Raw genomic sequence first — 17,280 nt, 5'->3', positions numbered from 1 at the left:
TGGCTTAGCTCTTAAGAGCTGATGGTGGCTCTTGCAGAGGACCTGGGGTCAATTCTCAGCACCCACATGGTGGCTCACAACCACCAGTAACTCCAGTTTCAGAAGATCCAGTGCCCTTTTCTATCTTTCATGGGCCCTATACAAATTGGAAGCACAGGCATACTTAAAGGCAAAACACCACACTCATAGAATAAACCAAACTAAACCAAGCCAAGCCAAACTCACCCTAGCTCTCCCGCTCACACTTCTTCCTGACTTTTTCTCCTGGCACCGATAACACAATGAATACACTTCATCTACTCGGTTTTCTGTTTGTCTACAACTAAGGGTACTGTGTGCTTTCTTTGCTACTGGGTTCCAGGGGCTTAGAGCAAAGCCTGGTACTCGGCAGTCCTAGCTGTTTGCGAGATGACTATCAGTGGATTCACGTACGCAGTTTTCAGGCTGGGCGTGCTGGGCTCGCTGGGCTCGCTGGGCGGGCTGGGCGGGCTGGGCGGGCTGGGCTCCAGCTAAAGGCTCTCTAGCACAGTCCTTGCTGGGCATCTGAGTCTGAGGAGGCATGTCATACAGTTCTCTCAACAGGAGAGCCAGTGCGCCACCTACTTTGTCTGCTAACCTGGCGTCATCAGGTTATGTACATGGCGTAACGTCGGGAGGGGGTGCAATGGAGCTCTTGGCATTCCTGTAAGCTGAACTGAATGAAGACTGCTGATTTCGTACTTTATAAAATGAAAGCAGTCAGTTGCTTAAAAACCTTTAGTTCCTTCCCCTGCCTCCAGGGACTTTTGGATGGCATTAACATACATTTTACTATTCAAAATGGTTTGATAAAACCTTTTTCTTTTCCCTCAAAACATTTGTTATTAAATAGGTCTATGGATTATCTTTTCCTCTCACTTTTCTACATTTTTTTCAATAATCAGATATTGCTTTTAAAAAACAAAATCAAGACAAACAAAAGACCCACCTTTCCACCGATCTTTCTGCACAGCTCCTTGAAAGGCAGGGAACCTTTGTAAAGCTCCACCCTTCTACTCTTAGCTCCTATCTGTCGGAGGAAGCCAATTGCTTGGGCAAGGGACAATCCCAGTGACACATGACGGGGATTTGGGGTTAGGCAAGATTATCAGACAACTTTCACGGAAGAATCAAACACTATTTTCAAAAAAACTCTGTGGATCTGACTTTGTGATCCACTCAGGCTGATTCTGAAGAACACAACAATGTAATTCATAATTTTTATATCTCAAAATAATGTAGGCCAAAATCAATTCAAAATCCAAGATCTTTAATAAGATTGTGATGTAGCTAGGAATATCTACGCAATTATACTGAAATCTGCAGAGAAATCAACTCCACATTTCTTCGAAGGGTAGTTTATTCTGCAGTAGACTTATTTTTCAAAGTTTTTATATCTTCCTAGTTTTAGATAGGTGTAGTGTTCAACCTCTTTCAGTTGGCAGTTGGCAGGCTAAATAAAACCCAGCTTTAGAATGAGCTCTGGGTCCATTACCAACAGGACAAAAATCCATGTGCAAAATCTGATTAATGATTATTCACGTAAGTAGGTTTATAGAGACAGAAAAAAAATCCCACACTTTTTCTTTAACCAAGCAAAACACAGATCTAGCCATGAAGCCTTGGCAACAAGCTCTGAGTGTACTGAGAGTGACAACATCACCCTCTGGAGGATGCAGGTGGAACTACAGAATAGTAACCAAACAAATGGAGGGCGACCGAAACAGGGCTAAACTACCCTCCTGTCAGGGCTCTGAATTCTATTTCAAGCTTCCAGTCTATGGCTTACACTATTGTTATTGAGAGACTTAAGAGCTGAAATTGTAACCCTGACATCTTTAAGAACTTTAAAATTAGTTTTATTAGAATTGGATATGGTGTTGGTGCAGCCTGGAATCCCAGCTCCTTGGCCGACTGCGACAGGAGAATCCATCTGGAGTTCCAGGCCAGCCTGGGATACACAGTGAGGTCCATCTCGAACAAAACAAACACCTTGAACAAGAAACAACAAAAACAGCCTTCACCGTCAAACAAAAGTCAGGATTCTGAAATGAGAAACAAGCCCCCCATGTCCAGTGTATCCTCTTCTTGAACTAAGTGGGGCCTTATATCAACCCACAAGAATCTTATTCATGAGAAAGTATAGATGACTGATGGTTTAATCTTATCAGAGGCGTTTACATATTAATGGGTTGAAAGTCTTAACTAAGAGAGGCAACAACCAAAATTTCTAGTTTTGGAGAGCAAGATAAACTATCTCCCTTATACCTTTTTAAACATTATGCTGATTTTGCAGGGTGACAAACTCCATTGTAAAATCAAGAGGCATGCATACTCCTCTTTACAATTTTTGGTTGTTACTTTTAAACTAGCCTAGTCTTTACCATCCTGATAGGCCCATTTTAATGACACTGTTTGAGGACTCTGAAGAGTTAAAAATCACCCATTTGTGTATGCATTTGTAAAGGCATTTGCATTATTCCAATTAGATACTGGTGTTTTCCCCCCACCTCAGTGCCCTCCCCAAATATCTATTATAAATACACGGTTGCTTGGCCTGGGGTGCACATCAATGGGAGAACTCTTTGTTAACATGTTGCAGGTCTTAGGTTCAAGTCCCAACTCCATAGAAATCACTTTCTTTTTCTTTTTCATCAGTTCCCAAGTCCATAGTTAGCAATAGTTGTATAATTAAACTAGGAACTGAACGCCAGTATCTCACGTTTCTCACGGGCGTCACGGGTGTCACGGGTGTCACGGGTGTCACAGACTTGTGAGGAACAGAGTTCAGCTCGACCCTAGGCTGCAGGACCATTGAATACCACAGATCCCTGTCCACAAGACTCAGAATGCCACACCTTTAGCCCTGCCATGTGGGAGGCAGAGACAGCTTGATTTCTATAGAGTTCTAGAGGTCAAGGTTTGCATGGTCTACATAAGGATTTCCAGGACAGCCTGGGTTATACAGTGAGATCTGATCTCAGGAAAAAGGAAAAAAAAAAATCTTTGTTCACAGATACCACCAGAAGACCGCCTTCCTCATCCCTTTCCTCTCTCACGTTTCCCACCAACTTTTAAAAGAATACAGTCTTTGAATCCACAACAGCAGAACTTCTAACACTTTCTGGTTCCCATTTTAAACAGACCCTCTACTTGGAGCGTTTACACATACACACCCTAAGAAGTCTTTGCTCAGTCCAAACCCGTTCAGTTTTGCTAACATTCCTTGGCATGAACTTGACCTAGACAATCAGAACCTTGGGTCATTTGGCTAGCATAGGCGTTCATCTTCTTGACCATGAATGAACAAGAACCCCATCTAATAAAACAGTGCAGGAGACACATGCTCTCTTGATTTAAAAGCAGCAGGGATACTGCTGCTGACCCCTCTCACATACAGATTAATAGTTGATTGACAGGTCACTCTAGCTTTTGGGGGTTCCTTTTTTTTTCTTGTCCCAAGAACACAAAACAGAAAAATTCCATGTGTGCATATATTAAAATAAAAGAGTTTAGACATTCCCATGTATAAGGCACAAAATTCACAAGTCACTCGCACAAAAAATATATATATAGAAAACAAAGGTTTTAAGACTAGCAAGAGGAGGTTCATTAACTGGAGTTGGAAACTTTAGCTTCCTTTTTTAGTACACAGGGACCTTATAATGATAGGAAGTGCAGCCTGCGAGTAGAGGGCACCTCAGCCCTTCCTCAAACACAGCCTCCTCCACTGGGTTCATGCAGAAGACAGTCCTCGGGGAGAGCTGTGTGGCCAGAACATCTCAGCTGCAAGCACCACTCCCCTCACATCAGGGGCTGGCAGCCATATCACGGACAGTGCCTTCGGCCATCAGGTGCCTCGTTCTTACTCAAGGGACCTTCAGGGGCCAACGACGGTGAGCACACATTCACCCCTCCTAGGACCCATTTTAAGGTTTCTTCTCAAGTCGGAGGTGGAACTGCCTCATGAGGACTCTGAACTGGGGTAGCTGCGTTGGTCCTTCACGGGGCAGCATCTAACAGCAGCTTGAACCTTGGATCTTAGGATCCGCTTGACATAGTCTGCTTTCTCGGAGAACTTTAGAACCATGCTTGTAAAGGAGTCTCTTCAAACCTTCAGACAACCAATCTCCTGACCTGCAAGACAACCCTAAGTGGCTGGCAGTTAATACTGCTGTCCTCAGATATAAACTACAAGGGTCCCATGGGCAGCAGGCAGGCAAGGGTAGCCGTGCTTGCTGGCTGGGTCTCTTGGCAGCTCTTGGCACTGTTAAATCTGTCGATACCTCTGTATTACGCGGGAATCAGCTTCCTGAATGTTCATATGGCTCCAAGCATTTCCTGGAAGGGTAATAGCTTCGGGATTCTTTGTTACCATGCAGACTAGGGATGAGAACAGTAGTACTTCAGGCAAATTGGCCAGCTTAGTTGGTTATCCTGAGAGAAGAACCAGTGGTCGAGACCAGGAATGATAAATTGAATAGTCCATTTTGTCTAAGAGTTTCAAGGAAACTTCTTGAAGATTCTGTTTTTTTCCACCCAAAGCAATCTGAAATCCTGATAAGACAGAGTTCGTTGGTCAGTTTACACAGACACCAAGCCCAGCAGCGCGGAGGGTGGCTGTTCTGTTAGGGCAAGGTTATACTTGGCAGTCCAGTTTAAATATCTGTCTAGTTTCAGGACTACTCTTTGGAAGCTACAACCAGAATTCTGCTCATTGCTCATGGGTGAAGATGGCTCTCCTTAGTTTGGGGTCTCATGAATCTTAGCCAAGATCTCTTCCCAAACAAGGCTATCACCCAGACAGAAAAATGAACGCACTGTTTTAAAACTCTCAAATGGCCTGCATTTGAAATTCCATAGTCATACCATGCCTTTGAAAATACATAATAATTTTGTTTGAGATATGGTATCTATCATGTATCAAAGGCTAGCCTTGAACTCACTATATGTCAGAGGGTGACCTAGAATTTCTGATCTTCCTGCCTGTGCCTCCCCCTGGCTTCTGTGGCCCTGGGAAATCAAACCCTGGGCTTTCTGCATGCTGTATAAGCACTCTCTACCAATGTGAGTTTCATCCTCAGCCCGTAATACATATTAATTTAGAAAAAAAATCAAGCCTGAAAAATAAAAAGTCAACTTCTATTATTGGGTCAAGTTTTCTCCAAGTCACAGTAGCCCACCTCCACACCTTTCCTCATTTGAAGGACCTCAGGAATCTTTCTTAATCAGTCTGTCCTTGACCTTGTGCCTCAGGAGGGTGGCGGTGGCCGCACTGCAGGCAGCTAAAACGAAAAAGGAGAGACAGGCGCTGTACACAGACAGGGGACCGTGGCGCTGGAGGAAGATCTCATGGCGTCCCTGGTAGTCCAGAAGAATGGCCTCCAGCTGGGAGAGCGTGCAGACGGACAGGAAGGCGTGGAAGATTTGATGTCCGTGGCCCACAATGTCACAGGAACCGGGGAAGTACTTCTCGGGGACAGGGCACGAGAAGAAGTATGCGCTGACGAGGAAGAAGAGGATCTGAAGGGTGTGGTACCAGGCCGCCTGCTCCTGGCAACCGGCCAGGTGGCAGAGAGCCACGCGGTGTGCCACCGGGCTGATGTCTAGGACGAAGGCCAGCCCTGCTGGTACTACTTGACAGATCTTCCTCATAACTGGATAAGGCCGTCGGTAGCGATACTTGGCATAACAACAGCCAGCGCAGGAGAGCCAGCCACAGAAAGCAGCCGCCGGCAGGAAGAAAATCCAAAACAGCTCATACCAGGCCTGGTCGGAGCTATAGAAGAAGTGAGCCAGGGCGCTGCCATACTGGTAGACGCTGACCCCGACGTAGTCCACAAAGTAGAACGTGTAGTGGGACAGCTCTGATTTGGACTGGAGCAGGTGGGCCAAGAGGCTGCAGGTGAGGTAAGTGATGGACGACAAGATAAAGAGGAGCAGGGGGAGGGTGTGGGGAGAGGCCCACTGCAATGCCCCTGCCTCCACAAAGGCCCAGAATCGCAAAAGGACCGCTAGAGCAGCCAGCAAGTGGGTCCAGACGTTGACCACCTCGTTGTGCTTCTGAAAGAGGCTGAAGAAGTAGTAACGCCACTCGTGCCCCGTGGGGCGGTAGCCCGCGTGGATGTACGGCTCCCTAAAGAGCTGGGGCACGTCGGTTTCTGGGACGGTGCATGGCATCTTGGGAAGTCCTTCTTCCAGAATCTTGGGCAGACGGCGCAGCTGCTGCCCACTCATTGACAGGGTGCTCAGGCGCTCTAGGATGGCAGTCGTCATGACAGCGGTGGCCCTGGGCTCCTCGGGGCTCAGTTAGACAACCTGAAGGAAAGAGAGGAAAACTGAAGAGACAAATGTAGCTAAGGTGGCCAAGGAATTATATCTTTTCATAATGGAGCACGGCTTGCTCAGATAACCCCAGGAAGCACGGAATTCTGGGTGGGTTCTCTGGGCCTCGTTTTCTTTATCTGTACTGCGGAGTTGCAGCATCCTCTGTCACGGTGGCAACATTCAGACTCCTTGGTTACTGGTCTCTACAGTGTGAGGGAGAGGCATTTCTTGTATAATGGCCGTGGTAGTCTCCCCGACTTAGTAATAAGATCTAAGGATACCTAGAAAGTAAAGACCTCTACATTCCCCAGTTACTACTTAAATATAATCAATCAGTTGTCCTTGGATTATTAAGTGGGTTAAAATAAAAGAATAGCTTTCAGTTGGGAATGATGGCATATGTGTATAATCCCAGACTTTGAAGGCTGTCAGTTGGAGGGGGGCCTGAGTTCCACAGTTCAAGACCACCGGTGCTATAGCTAGCAGTGTCTTATCAATAGATAAATAAATGAAAAGACCGACATAAATAGCGAGTTTGAGGCAGCCTTGTCTACAAAGTGAGTTCCAGGACAGCCAGGGCTGTTACAGAGAGTAACCCTGTCTTGAAAAGCCAAAAGTAAACAAACAAACAAACAAACAAACACACAAATAAACAAGGCATCTATTTCTTCAGCACCCACCTCATCTGAAACTATTCACCAATCTTCCTGGAAACTTTAAAATCTAAGGCAAGTAATTGGCTGACACTGAAGTTAAAGGCAGATTATTTGTCAATGAGATTTGCAAAGAGCAGTGCATACTGTGGAGCATCTGAGCAGTGTGAAGTCATCATTGCTGAAAAACAAACGTGCTGGGTGTGTTGGTACCCATCTGCAGAGCCTCTACACGGTCAAGGCCTGTTACTGCAGTGAGGCCTCAGTGGGTCCGTCACAGAAGCCCAGGCACACCGATCCCTCTGCTGGCTGACAGTGGAAACACAGCTTTTTCTTTCGTTTTAAGATGAATGTTATTCTACTGAGCATTTTCTTCCTTTATTTAAAACAAAAACCTTTATTTGGCCTTTTCAGCGCGCACACACACACACACACACACACACACACATACTTGGGTGCCATGGCACAAGTGTAGCAATTAGAGGACAAGTAGAGGAGTTAACTCTCTCCCTCTTTCTGTCTCATAGATTTCGGGGATCAAATCCATGTTGTCAGGTTTGTAGTGAGGGGTCTTTACCAGCTAAACCCTCTCAACACCCCTTTCCAAGGTCATTTTCTTAGTTCTATACTCTCTACCTGACCAAGTTTGTAATGCCTAATTCTCCCCCCCCCACCCCCACCCCCCGAGACAGGGTTTCTCTGTGTAGCCCTGGCTGTCCTGGAACTCACTCTGTAGACCAGGCTGGCCTCGAACTCAGAAATCCACCTGCCTCTGCCTCCCAAGTGCTGGGATTAAAGGCATGCGCTACCACCGCCTGGCATGCCTAATATTCTTATCTTTAACACCTGCCTCAAGCCTTCATCCAACAGAGAAACTAAAACATGGCCTAAATATAACTAAAATCTGATTGCATAGACTGCTCTATTTTTCCTTAGCTGGTGCTCAGGGAAGCAAGTAGCTTGGGATTTGCCAAACCCGGATAACTATGTCCGTAGGTGATGAATGTCAGGCCTCTGAAATGCTTGCATTATACTTAGGATTTCTAGGTGGTGATCAACCACACTCTCTTCTGAGCTCCACTGGAATCAGGAGATAAAACAAGAGCTATGTCAAAAAATTTATGGGCTTTCATGTGTATTCACTGAGTAAAATCCATTTTTAACACACAGACATTTTATGTGGCTTTTATTTTCTATATTTTTTCCCGAAGAAACTTAAATCTTACTTATCTAAATGCACCCCTTCTTTCAAAGGTCCTCAACTAAAGGGGATACAAGTGCTGCTCAGAAAATGTAGTCTCTCAACTTCCCATTTTTTAATACAGAAAGAAAAATATCTAGTAAGGATTTTAAAAAAAAGATCAGGAACAAAAAGAATAAAAATGTAAAAGAAATTGAGGACAACCAGGATCCATGCCCTGGTTTGGCTGTTTTCTGAATGGCCAGCTAGAACTTTACAGGTCTTAGTCTCTTCCTCTATAAAGTGAGGGTAAGAATTTTACCTGCTGTGTATGTTGTTGTGATGTCTAAGTTGTGTGGTCTGAAAGGGTGAGTGACTAAGTGGTCCCTGGGATGGGCTCCATGTCGGTGAGTGACTAAGTGGTCCCAGGGATGGGCTCCAAGTTAGGCAATAACTTCTAGGTAGTAGGAATACAATGACCAAAAAGGGAGGCTACTTGCCTTTGTAGAGATTAGCGTCTGTAGTGTTCCATAGAGAGACGTGTAGTGGGATTATGACAGATGTGCAATCCACGCTCCAGCTGAGGTGTGAGATGAACCATGGGGTTTCTGCAAACAAGCAGGGAGGTAGAGCTGGCAGATAAGCTACTTCAAGTGCTTCAATCAGGACCTGAGGAACTCCTGAGAAAACAAACAGATGAAACACAGCGTAAGACTTCAGGCAGAGCACAGATAGTTTACTTTATGAAATGATTTTATCTCATGAGTATGTGTGTTTTATTTGATGTTTTGCTTGCATGTACCACACATGTGCCTGATTCTAGTGGAGCTCAGAGAACTAAACCCGAGCCCTCTACAAGACTGACAAGCGCTCTAACCAATGAACTATCTCTTCGACACCTCTGCTTTTGTTGTTGTTTGTGTTGTTATGAGACAGGGTTGTGTTCTGTATCGAAGGCTAGCCTTTAACACATGAAACTCCTACTTCAGCCCCCCAAGTAAATAGTTCTACCATATCCTGCAACTCAAAAAACCTGTGTTTGGTCACAAACCTAGAAAATGCAACCTCTGAGTGAACTCCTCTGTGTGACACTGGCAGAGAGACCTAGGTTCCAGTCCTGAACACTGATGTCACAAGTCATATGCCTCTAGCCTGAAATCTCTCCTCTATGAAATAGTTTATGAGGAGCTGTCTCACACACTGAAGTAAGAGCTACAATATAGGAAGCCTGGAAAGTAGTTAACAAGATGCTTGGTTCTAAACCCAAAAACTTTTATGCTCTTATTATTGCCACAAGCACGGTGGTTTGTGTGTGCCTTATTCTTCTACCATGGCATTCATCAACCTGTGCCAAGACATCCACTTATCCATCGCCCATCAAACAGGAGCGCACACACTCGTGTGCGCACACACACACACAAAACCATAGTATCTCGCCAGGAACAGACTCTGAACTAAGGATCAACATAGAAATTGAAGGTACCAAGAGAAAAACAACAAAGGTTACAGAAAGAGAAACACAGAAAAAGACAATATAGAAGGAAGTAATATTAAGATATCATCATTCTTCTAAAAGTAGAAAGAAAGAGAGAGGGAGGGACAGAGGGAGGGAGGGAGGAGAGAGAGAGAGAGGGAGAGAGGGAGAGAGAGAGAGAGAGAGAGAGAGAGAGAGAGTAAGCAAGCTAGCTACTTGGTGTCTCCACCATTGATTGGACAGTGCCTGGGCTTCTCAGGCTGAGCTTGAAGGGGCGTCTACAGGGATGAGCCTGGGAGACAGAATATGTCTTTCAATATGTCCCGCTGCCATTAGCAACATCTTTTCTGGAGATGCTGGTTTTTATGGAACTCTGCTGTTCATACACAGGCTCCTGTTATCTCTCTTGTAAAGGAGGTAAGAAAGTGAGGTCAGGGGGTAGAGAGATAGGCATTATTTAAGAGCTTGCTGCTTTTTCAAAGGACCCGAGTTTGGCTCCCAGTTGCCACCTCAGGCCACTCATGACTACCTGTGATACCAGTTCCAAGGGATCTAGTGACCTCCTTTGGCCTCTGTGGCCACTGGCACACTTGCAGCATACAGACTCACACACACATGTGCAAAAATAAAAATAAGTCTTTTTAAAAAAGAAATGATTAGTTCATATTGTTGTTCTACCTATAGGGTTGCAGTTCCCTTTAGCTCCTTGGGTAATTTCTCTAGCTCCTCCATTAGGGGCCGTGTGACTCATCCAATAGCTGACTGTGATCATCCACTTCTGTGTTTGCTAGGCCCCGGCATAGTCTCACAAAAGAGAGCTATATCTGGGTCCTTTCAGCGAAATCTTGCTAGTGTATGCAATGGTGTCAGCATTTGGAAGCTGATTATGGGATGGATCCCTGCATATGGCAATCACTAGATGGTCCATCCTTTCGTCACAGCTCCAAATTTTGTCTCTGTAACTCCTTCTATGGGTGTTTTGTTCCCATTTCTAAGAAAGGGTAAAGTGTCCACACTTTGGTCTTCGTTCTTCTTGAATTTCATGCGTTTGGCAAGTTGTATCTTATATCTTGGGTATCCTAAGTTTCTGGGCTAATATCCACTTATCAGTGAGTACATATTGTGCGAGTTCCTTTGTGATTGGGTTACTTCACTCAGGATGATACCCTCCAGGTTCACACTGCAAAGAGAGGCCCATTGGACTTGCAAACTTTATATGCCCCAGTACAGGGGAACGCCAGGGCCAAAAAGGGGGAGTGGGTGGGTAGGGGATTGAGGGGGTGGGTATGGGGGACCTTTGGGATAGCATTGAAAATGTAAACGAGGAAAATACCTAATTAAAAAAAAATACATGGTCATATAGTCCATAATAAAAAGCCAGTACCAGGAAAAAAAAAGAAATGAAATTATTACCATTTCCAGTTTTATGGTTGGGAGACACTGAGGGTAGGATGCCATGCAGAAAGACGCTGAGCAGTAGGCTCCATTCAGATACATCAATGGGACACTTTCCATAGTGTTGGGAAAGTCATACCAAGCACATACAGTTCTGTATCCAGAGGTAAATGATACAGTGCTTCACAAATTCACCCTTCTCATCCTCCTATCCTCTGGGATAGGATATCTATCTATCAGTGGGTCCCTATAGCCAAGTGACAAAAGAATTTCTAACGACTTCAACTTTAGGGTTTGGTTAATGGATGGAATGAAGCCTATTCGGTTCTGGGAACTAATGGCTATCAGTCTGCTCTGAGAGAAGATGGTGTGTGATGCTGCTCACTTGCTGGTCTTCAGACAGCTACAGCTGCTGAGCCTGTTATTAAAGCTCCTCCAGTCTTCCTACTACTCGTGCCCTTTCTGAGTGCATACTGAATTTCTGCTAGCATTGGGTATTTCTACTTTGCTCTCACAGAAAACTAACTAGGAAGAGGTTAATGGAACTAAGAAGCAGAAAGGGGAAAGATTGAGCTGAAGAGATACCCAACAGCTAAGAGCACTGACTGCTCTTCCAGAGGTCCTGAGTTCAGTTCTCAGCAACCACATGGTGGCTCACAACCATCTGTAATGGGATCTGATGCCCTCTTCTGGTGTGTTCAAAGGAACACACACACATTCCCATGTACTCATGCACACACACACACACACACACACACACACACACACACAGCAGAATCACCATTTCCTTTGCAAATTAGATGTTTAAAATGCAGCCACCTCAGTTGTTGAATCTCCCTCATAGCTCTCTGTGTTGTGCCCCTGCGAGTGAATCCTGGTTAGTCAGCAATAAAACTGCCATTATCCAACCCAGAACATAATTTCTTAAATGGCCAAGCAATTTGGGTGTTGTAAAGATCGTCTTTCTAAAGACTGAAAAGGCTTACGTTTTCCTTTGGGGGTCTAGGGGTATGAAATTCTAAACCTGTCAGAAAAAGAGGGTACTATTTCACTGTTCTTTCCAAAGTAACTACCTCTTTGTCTGATAGGAAACCCTCCCTTTGAGAGTAACCAACAAAACCACAGTCATAACGGACACTCGATGCTGTTTTGTTAAAAACCCACTAACTCCTTATCATTGCCTACAAGGAAGCTGATTGCAAGATGAAAGTGTGACATTACTGCCTTCACGGTATAGCTGTCACCTTTACTTTGGGACAGTCTCCTGCCTGAGTTTGTATATGCATATTAACCACTCAGAGTGCCTTCCCAACCTGTCTCATCTTCTTTCAAGGTTAAAGCACAGAGGCAAGTCACTGTCCTAAACCTGCATTTACCTTTAATTCTAGGACAGCCAAAAGGACGTGATGGGACTGACCACCTTCTTAACCTAAAGGAATTATCCAGGATATAACAGGCCATCATATCACACTGAAGACTAGATTGATCCCTTCAAGAAATAAGGACTTCTTCCGAGCAGAACTGAATCTACGACTGACCAGATCACACCTAGATGGGGACTGCTCATTTGTGAATACGTCTTGCTCTTCTGCCTCCATTCTTATGCTAGTCAACCTAGGTCTCACTTTAGTGACTTGAAGACCATCTTGGGAGTTCCTAGACTCATTAGTCTGTTCCTCTTCCCAATGTGTTGAGTAAATCCCCCCTCTCTCTATTTTCACCATCACTTGAGACTTTACTTGGCATATTGGGATAGGTCAGTGAACCCAACTCATCATGGATGCTGGAGCTCTCACTTTATCGCTTATACTCCAGTCATACAGTCATGGCAATGAGTTATAATTCTTATTAACATGAAATTCCTAAGATACTTCTCGTGGAGCCTTGCTATCTTACCTAATAGTCTTTATTTTCATCGAGCCAGAGTGGACATTGCTTGTAGAAGGAAGGCTTCTAAAGACCAGCTGTAAAGTTTGAGTTCATTTTGAATCTTGACATCTCAGTGTTGATACAGGTACAGTACATTCCACATTCCTAGTGCCCATTCTGAGGAAAGATCCATCCCTCACTCTTGACTTCTCCCTTCCATACTCCTTCCTATGATGTGGTTAGCAGCCAACCAAGATACCACCTCAGAATGAGATCCATTACAGACTTACTTGGCTGCCCTCTTCTGCTCAAGGCTACAAGTTCAATCCTCAAGATGCCACTTCAAACAGATAAACTCAAGTCAGTCACTTTGTCCAAGGAGAACTTCCCTATAACAGGAAATAGCCTACTCCAGACTCCAGGCCACAGAGAAAGATTAAAACTACACCCCTTTCCTCAAAAGAGTTATTCTAAAGAGAATTCTCCAGCCCAAATCACTAGTTAGCCCAAAATCAAGTGTAGAGTGGAGTGAAGCTCAAACAAATCTCTATGGAACAGACTAGTGTAGGCCAGTCATGAGGAACATGGATTGGTGTTAGGTCTAGAAGGATACAAAGGAACGAAATATGAATGGGGGGATGCTGTGGCTTCTTGGTGGGTCCATAGCTGGGGGACTATTTGGGAGTAACACAAGAGAGAATGGGGTAAGTGCAGTGGTATCAGTAAGAGATGACGTTCAATATTATAGAAGGAAAATGGAGGGTGTGCCAGGAGGGATGGCACAGGCTAATAGACCCAGGCAGCATCTGGAAAGCAGAGGGGTTGAGGGTTCGAGAACACACTTGACCGCATTGTGAGACGTCGTCTCACAACAGCAAGAGAAGTAAGTGCAGGAAGGAAGCAGTACTGTCCCCTTCCAGCAGGTTCCAATGCTTATCTGCCCTGAGTATCAAAGATTCCCACTGTCACTCTCGGTTCTTTTCTCTCACCATCCCCGCCAACTATGGGAGACCCAGAAGCCACCTGGAACATCTTCATCCCTCCTCCCACCCCGATTCTTTTTCCAGGCCCTTCAGCCACTATCTAGACCAGGAGATTCCCAAACATTCCTTTGGCCAGAGCGTCCCTGAGATTAGGGTTTTTTTAAATAACCGACTGCTCTAAAAGTGTCCAGCTGAATGTGGCATAGGCAGTTCAAAGTCACTGTCTTCAAACATCTTCAGTCCAGACTTGCTCCTTCCCCTGCATCTCAGGACATCCAGGCCTACAGGCTTCAGCACATCATCTCTAGAATCCATGTGCTCTTTCTATTTATGCGTTCTCTCTTTAACTCACAACTCTAACAATAACTTCCACTATAGCAACATCAGCCCCATGAGTATCCTTTCTCCTGTTAGTAAACCTCCCCTGCCTCACACCCTCAACCTTCAGTGTGGTCTCCACCCACTTCCTGGTGATAGTTAAAATGGAACTCTGTCATCTTGTTCCTCCGCAAATGCCCACTTGCTTACAATGCAAACTCTATGCCTTGCCTTTAAGACTGGGTCTTTCTCTGTAGAACTAGCTTACACTTTACCGCCCCCCCCCCCCCCCCGAGACCACACAATGTCAATGGCCTAGAGCCTGGATCGCAGCAATGAATCTTCTACAGTGTCCAGCAGTCTCCATCTCCCATAGTTGCTTCCACCCTTGCAACCTTACTGTGTTCTAACCATTCCACTCCAGCTCACTCTCTAAGAAAAAGCCCTTCCTCATCAGGTGTGCCTAGTTACAGCTTTGCCTAGTTCTTGTAGTATCCAGTTTTGCTTTCTCTACTCACGTCTCTTCTGCACATGATCATTGGTGTACTCCACCCACGTCCTCACGAGTCACCAGATAGTTCAAGACAGGGACTGGTTTTGCAGAAGTTTCCATATTTAAAATAGTATCTAGCATATGGAAGATGATTAGCGACTACTGACTGAATAGCTCTTAAAGGGGGAGGGAAAGAACTATTGAGTTGTTAGTCAGGAAGACTGGTTGTCAGGGTTTGTCAGGCTCAGTTAAGACACTGAACTCCTCAGTGTGACTGCCAAAAGATGTAGGTAAGAGGAGGTGACTTCCGCTCTAGCCAAGCCTCAGGAAAATAAGAAATAATAGTCAGGTGGGCAGAAGTAAAGGGTACTTTGAAAAGATAAAATATACACATTAATGTTCTGGTGACATTTGGAACAAAGCAGCCACCACTTAGCATGACAGGCACTTGGGGACTGCTTTTGCTGAGAAGCCTCTACAATTTAGCTCTGCACTTGGCTCACAAGGTAAGTAAACACAGAATACCAACCCAACGGATCGGCCTCTAGCTTGTTCCTATCTCCTTTAGGCATTTACAAGCAGCGCCTCGGGCTGGAGAGATGGCTCAGCAGTTAAGAGCACCGACTGCTCTTCCAGAGGTCCTGAGTTCAATTCCCAGCAACCAGCAATCTGTAATGGGGATCTGATGCCCTCTTCTGGCGTGTCTGAAGACAGCAACAGTGTACTCATATATATAAAATAAATAAATCTTAAAAAAAAAAAAAAAAGAGTCCCTCAGGTGTCCAAGGATTGCCCTAGAAGTCACCTTGGATTCCAGAATTCGCAGACAAGTCACCCTATGCAGGAAGGGTCACCTTATAGAAGTGGCTAGCTTATTCCCTCAAAACATGAGGATTTCTTCAAACCATCCTGTAGAACCAGCCAGTGGTCAACCAGAACTGTTTACCTAGGCTGTTTAGTTATGCACAGTTCTTGTTTCCTGGTTGATTCTTAGAGTAAAGCTACCATGACCCTTTGGAAGGTAGGTCACTGAACACCTTTATCTGTGCTCCCAGGGTGGCCCCATTGGTTAAATTCTTCATCTGTCTTTGACCACCAAGCATCTCTTTAATAGGCACACCAAAATGGGTGGTTGCACCCAGTCAGTTGGAATTCCTGGAGCTGAGCCTTTTGCCCCCAACTCTTACAACATATTCACTCCTATACCCCATCGCCATCACAGCTGTCTCCCTTTGTCTGTGGGTTCTGCATCTAGAGTCCAGTGATTATAGATTTAAAATATCGCTGGACTGTGGTGGCACATCCATATCCCAACACTTGGGAGGCAGAGACAGGCAAATCTCTGTGAGTTCAAGGCCATCCTGGTCTACAGTGAGTTCTAGGACTGCCAGGGGTACACTGAAGACAGGGAAACTCTGTCTGGAGAAACCCAAACCACAAACAAAAAAATCTTAATCATATGCTAAATAGAGCATGTGTACCATGAATTCATTTAATATCAAAAATAAAAGTTATAAAATGTTATATAACATGTCTATGTCTTGTAAGGCTCCATGCTGAAAGTTTTACACTAAGAAACTCTTAAATTATTTAGAATAAAAATGTAAAATGAAGGCAAAACAGAAAAATTAAAGTAAAGTAAATGTTTTTAAAAGGATATCACAGGCTGGGTGTGGTGGCACACACCTGTATCTCAGATTCTTGGAGGCTGAAGCAGAAAGATCTTTGTGAACTTGAAGCCTGATCTAGATCATGAGTTTCTGGCCAACCAGGGCTACACAATGAGACCCAGTCTCAAGCAAGTAACAAACAAGTCACAGCACTAAACAAAGTACCTTTTAAAAGGATAAATGGATCACTGTTGTTCCCATTATTATTATATTTTATATGTATGGGTATTTTGCATACATATATGTCTGTGTACCACTTGTGCACCTAGTGCCCTTGGAGACCACAAGAGAGTATTGGATCTTCTGGAATTAAGGTTATAGGTAGTTGTAAGCTGTCATATATGTGCTGGGAACTGAACCTGGGTCCTTTGAAAGTACAGCCAGTGCTGTCAGCCATTGAGCCCTCTTTCAAGTCCCCAAACTTAAGGCTTGGCTTTGTTTATCTAGTTTAGACTGATGACAAATACATGAATACCTTTCCTTTTTAGTAAAGATAGAATGGCAAGTTTCCAGTGGTTGTTGTAATCCCCTAAAAACAGTTAAAATACAAGTCCCTGATGACATAGAGGAAAATCCAACTGGCTCCGTCCCATTGTAAACTCACACCTTGCTTGTGTGGTCCTGAGGATGTGTAAAGATTTCTCCTAGCCTGGAAACATCAGCTCTCTAGACTGAGATCACAGTCCCAGATGTCTCAGTTGTGATTCCAGTACCTGAGAGGCCAGAAGAAGGCATCAGGTTCTCCTGCAACAGGGGTTTTACAGGCCACTCTGTGGGTACGGGGAATTAAACCCAAGGGCCTCTGCAAAAGCAGCAAAGGTGCTCTTAACAACTGATTCATTGTGGCCAGATTTACAAAACTGATGCACTGAGACATTCCAACCTAAAGATGCTAGGAGA

The 17,280-nt window shown here is 44.7% G+C and overlaps 1 protein-coding gene and 1 long non-coding RNA gene across 4 annotated transcripts in view; one reads left to right on the top strand and one right to left on the bottom strand.

Moving 5' to 3' along the window:
• The window catches only part of Gm51618, a 33,660-nt gene extending 18,299 nt beyond the window's left edge, over window positions 1-15,361 (top strand). Inside the window, exons 2-3 of the long non-coding RNA XR_003947758.1 lie at window positions 12,436-13,061; window positions 15,279-15,361. This is a non-coding gene — a long non-coding RNA (predicted gene, 51618). The remainder of the gene's footprint in view (window positions 1-12,435; window positions 13,062-15,278) is intronic.
• The window catches only part of Paqr8 (progestin and adipoQ receptor family member VIII), a 49,103-nt gene continuing 33,090 nt past the window's right edge, over window positions 1,268-17,280 (bottom strand). For all 3 annotated transcript variants that reach the window (NM_028829.4, XM_030243207.1, NM_001355122.1), the window contains 2 exons: window positions 8,679-8,858; window positions 1,268-6,336 (listed from right to left, as the gene is read on the bottom strand). In NM_028829.4, the coding sequence (NP_083105.3) occupies window positions 5,230-6,294 (1,065 nt within the window). In that variant the 5' untranslated portion in view covers window positions 6,295-6,336; window positions 8,679-8,858 and the 3' untranslated portion in view covers window positions 1,268-5,229. The remainder of the gene's footprint in view (window positions 6,337-8,678; window positions 8,859-17,280) is intronic.

This window comes from Mus musculus, chromosome 1, assembly GCF_000001635.26.
Source record: "Mus musculus strain C57BL/6J chromosome 1, GRCm38.p6 C57BL/6J".
In the NCBI taxonomy this organism is placed as follows: domain Eukaryota; kingdom Metazoa; phylum Chordata; class Mammalia; order Rodentia; family Muridae; genus Mus; species Mus musculus.
This window is presented reverse-complemented; position numbering and strand designations above follow the sequence as displayed.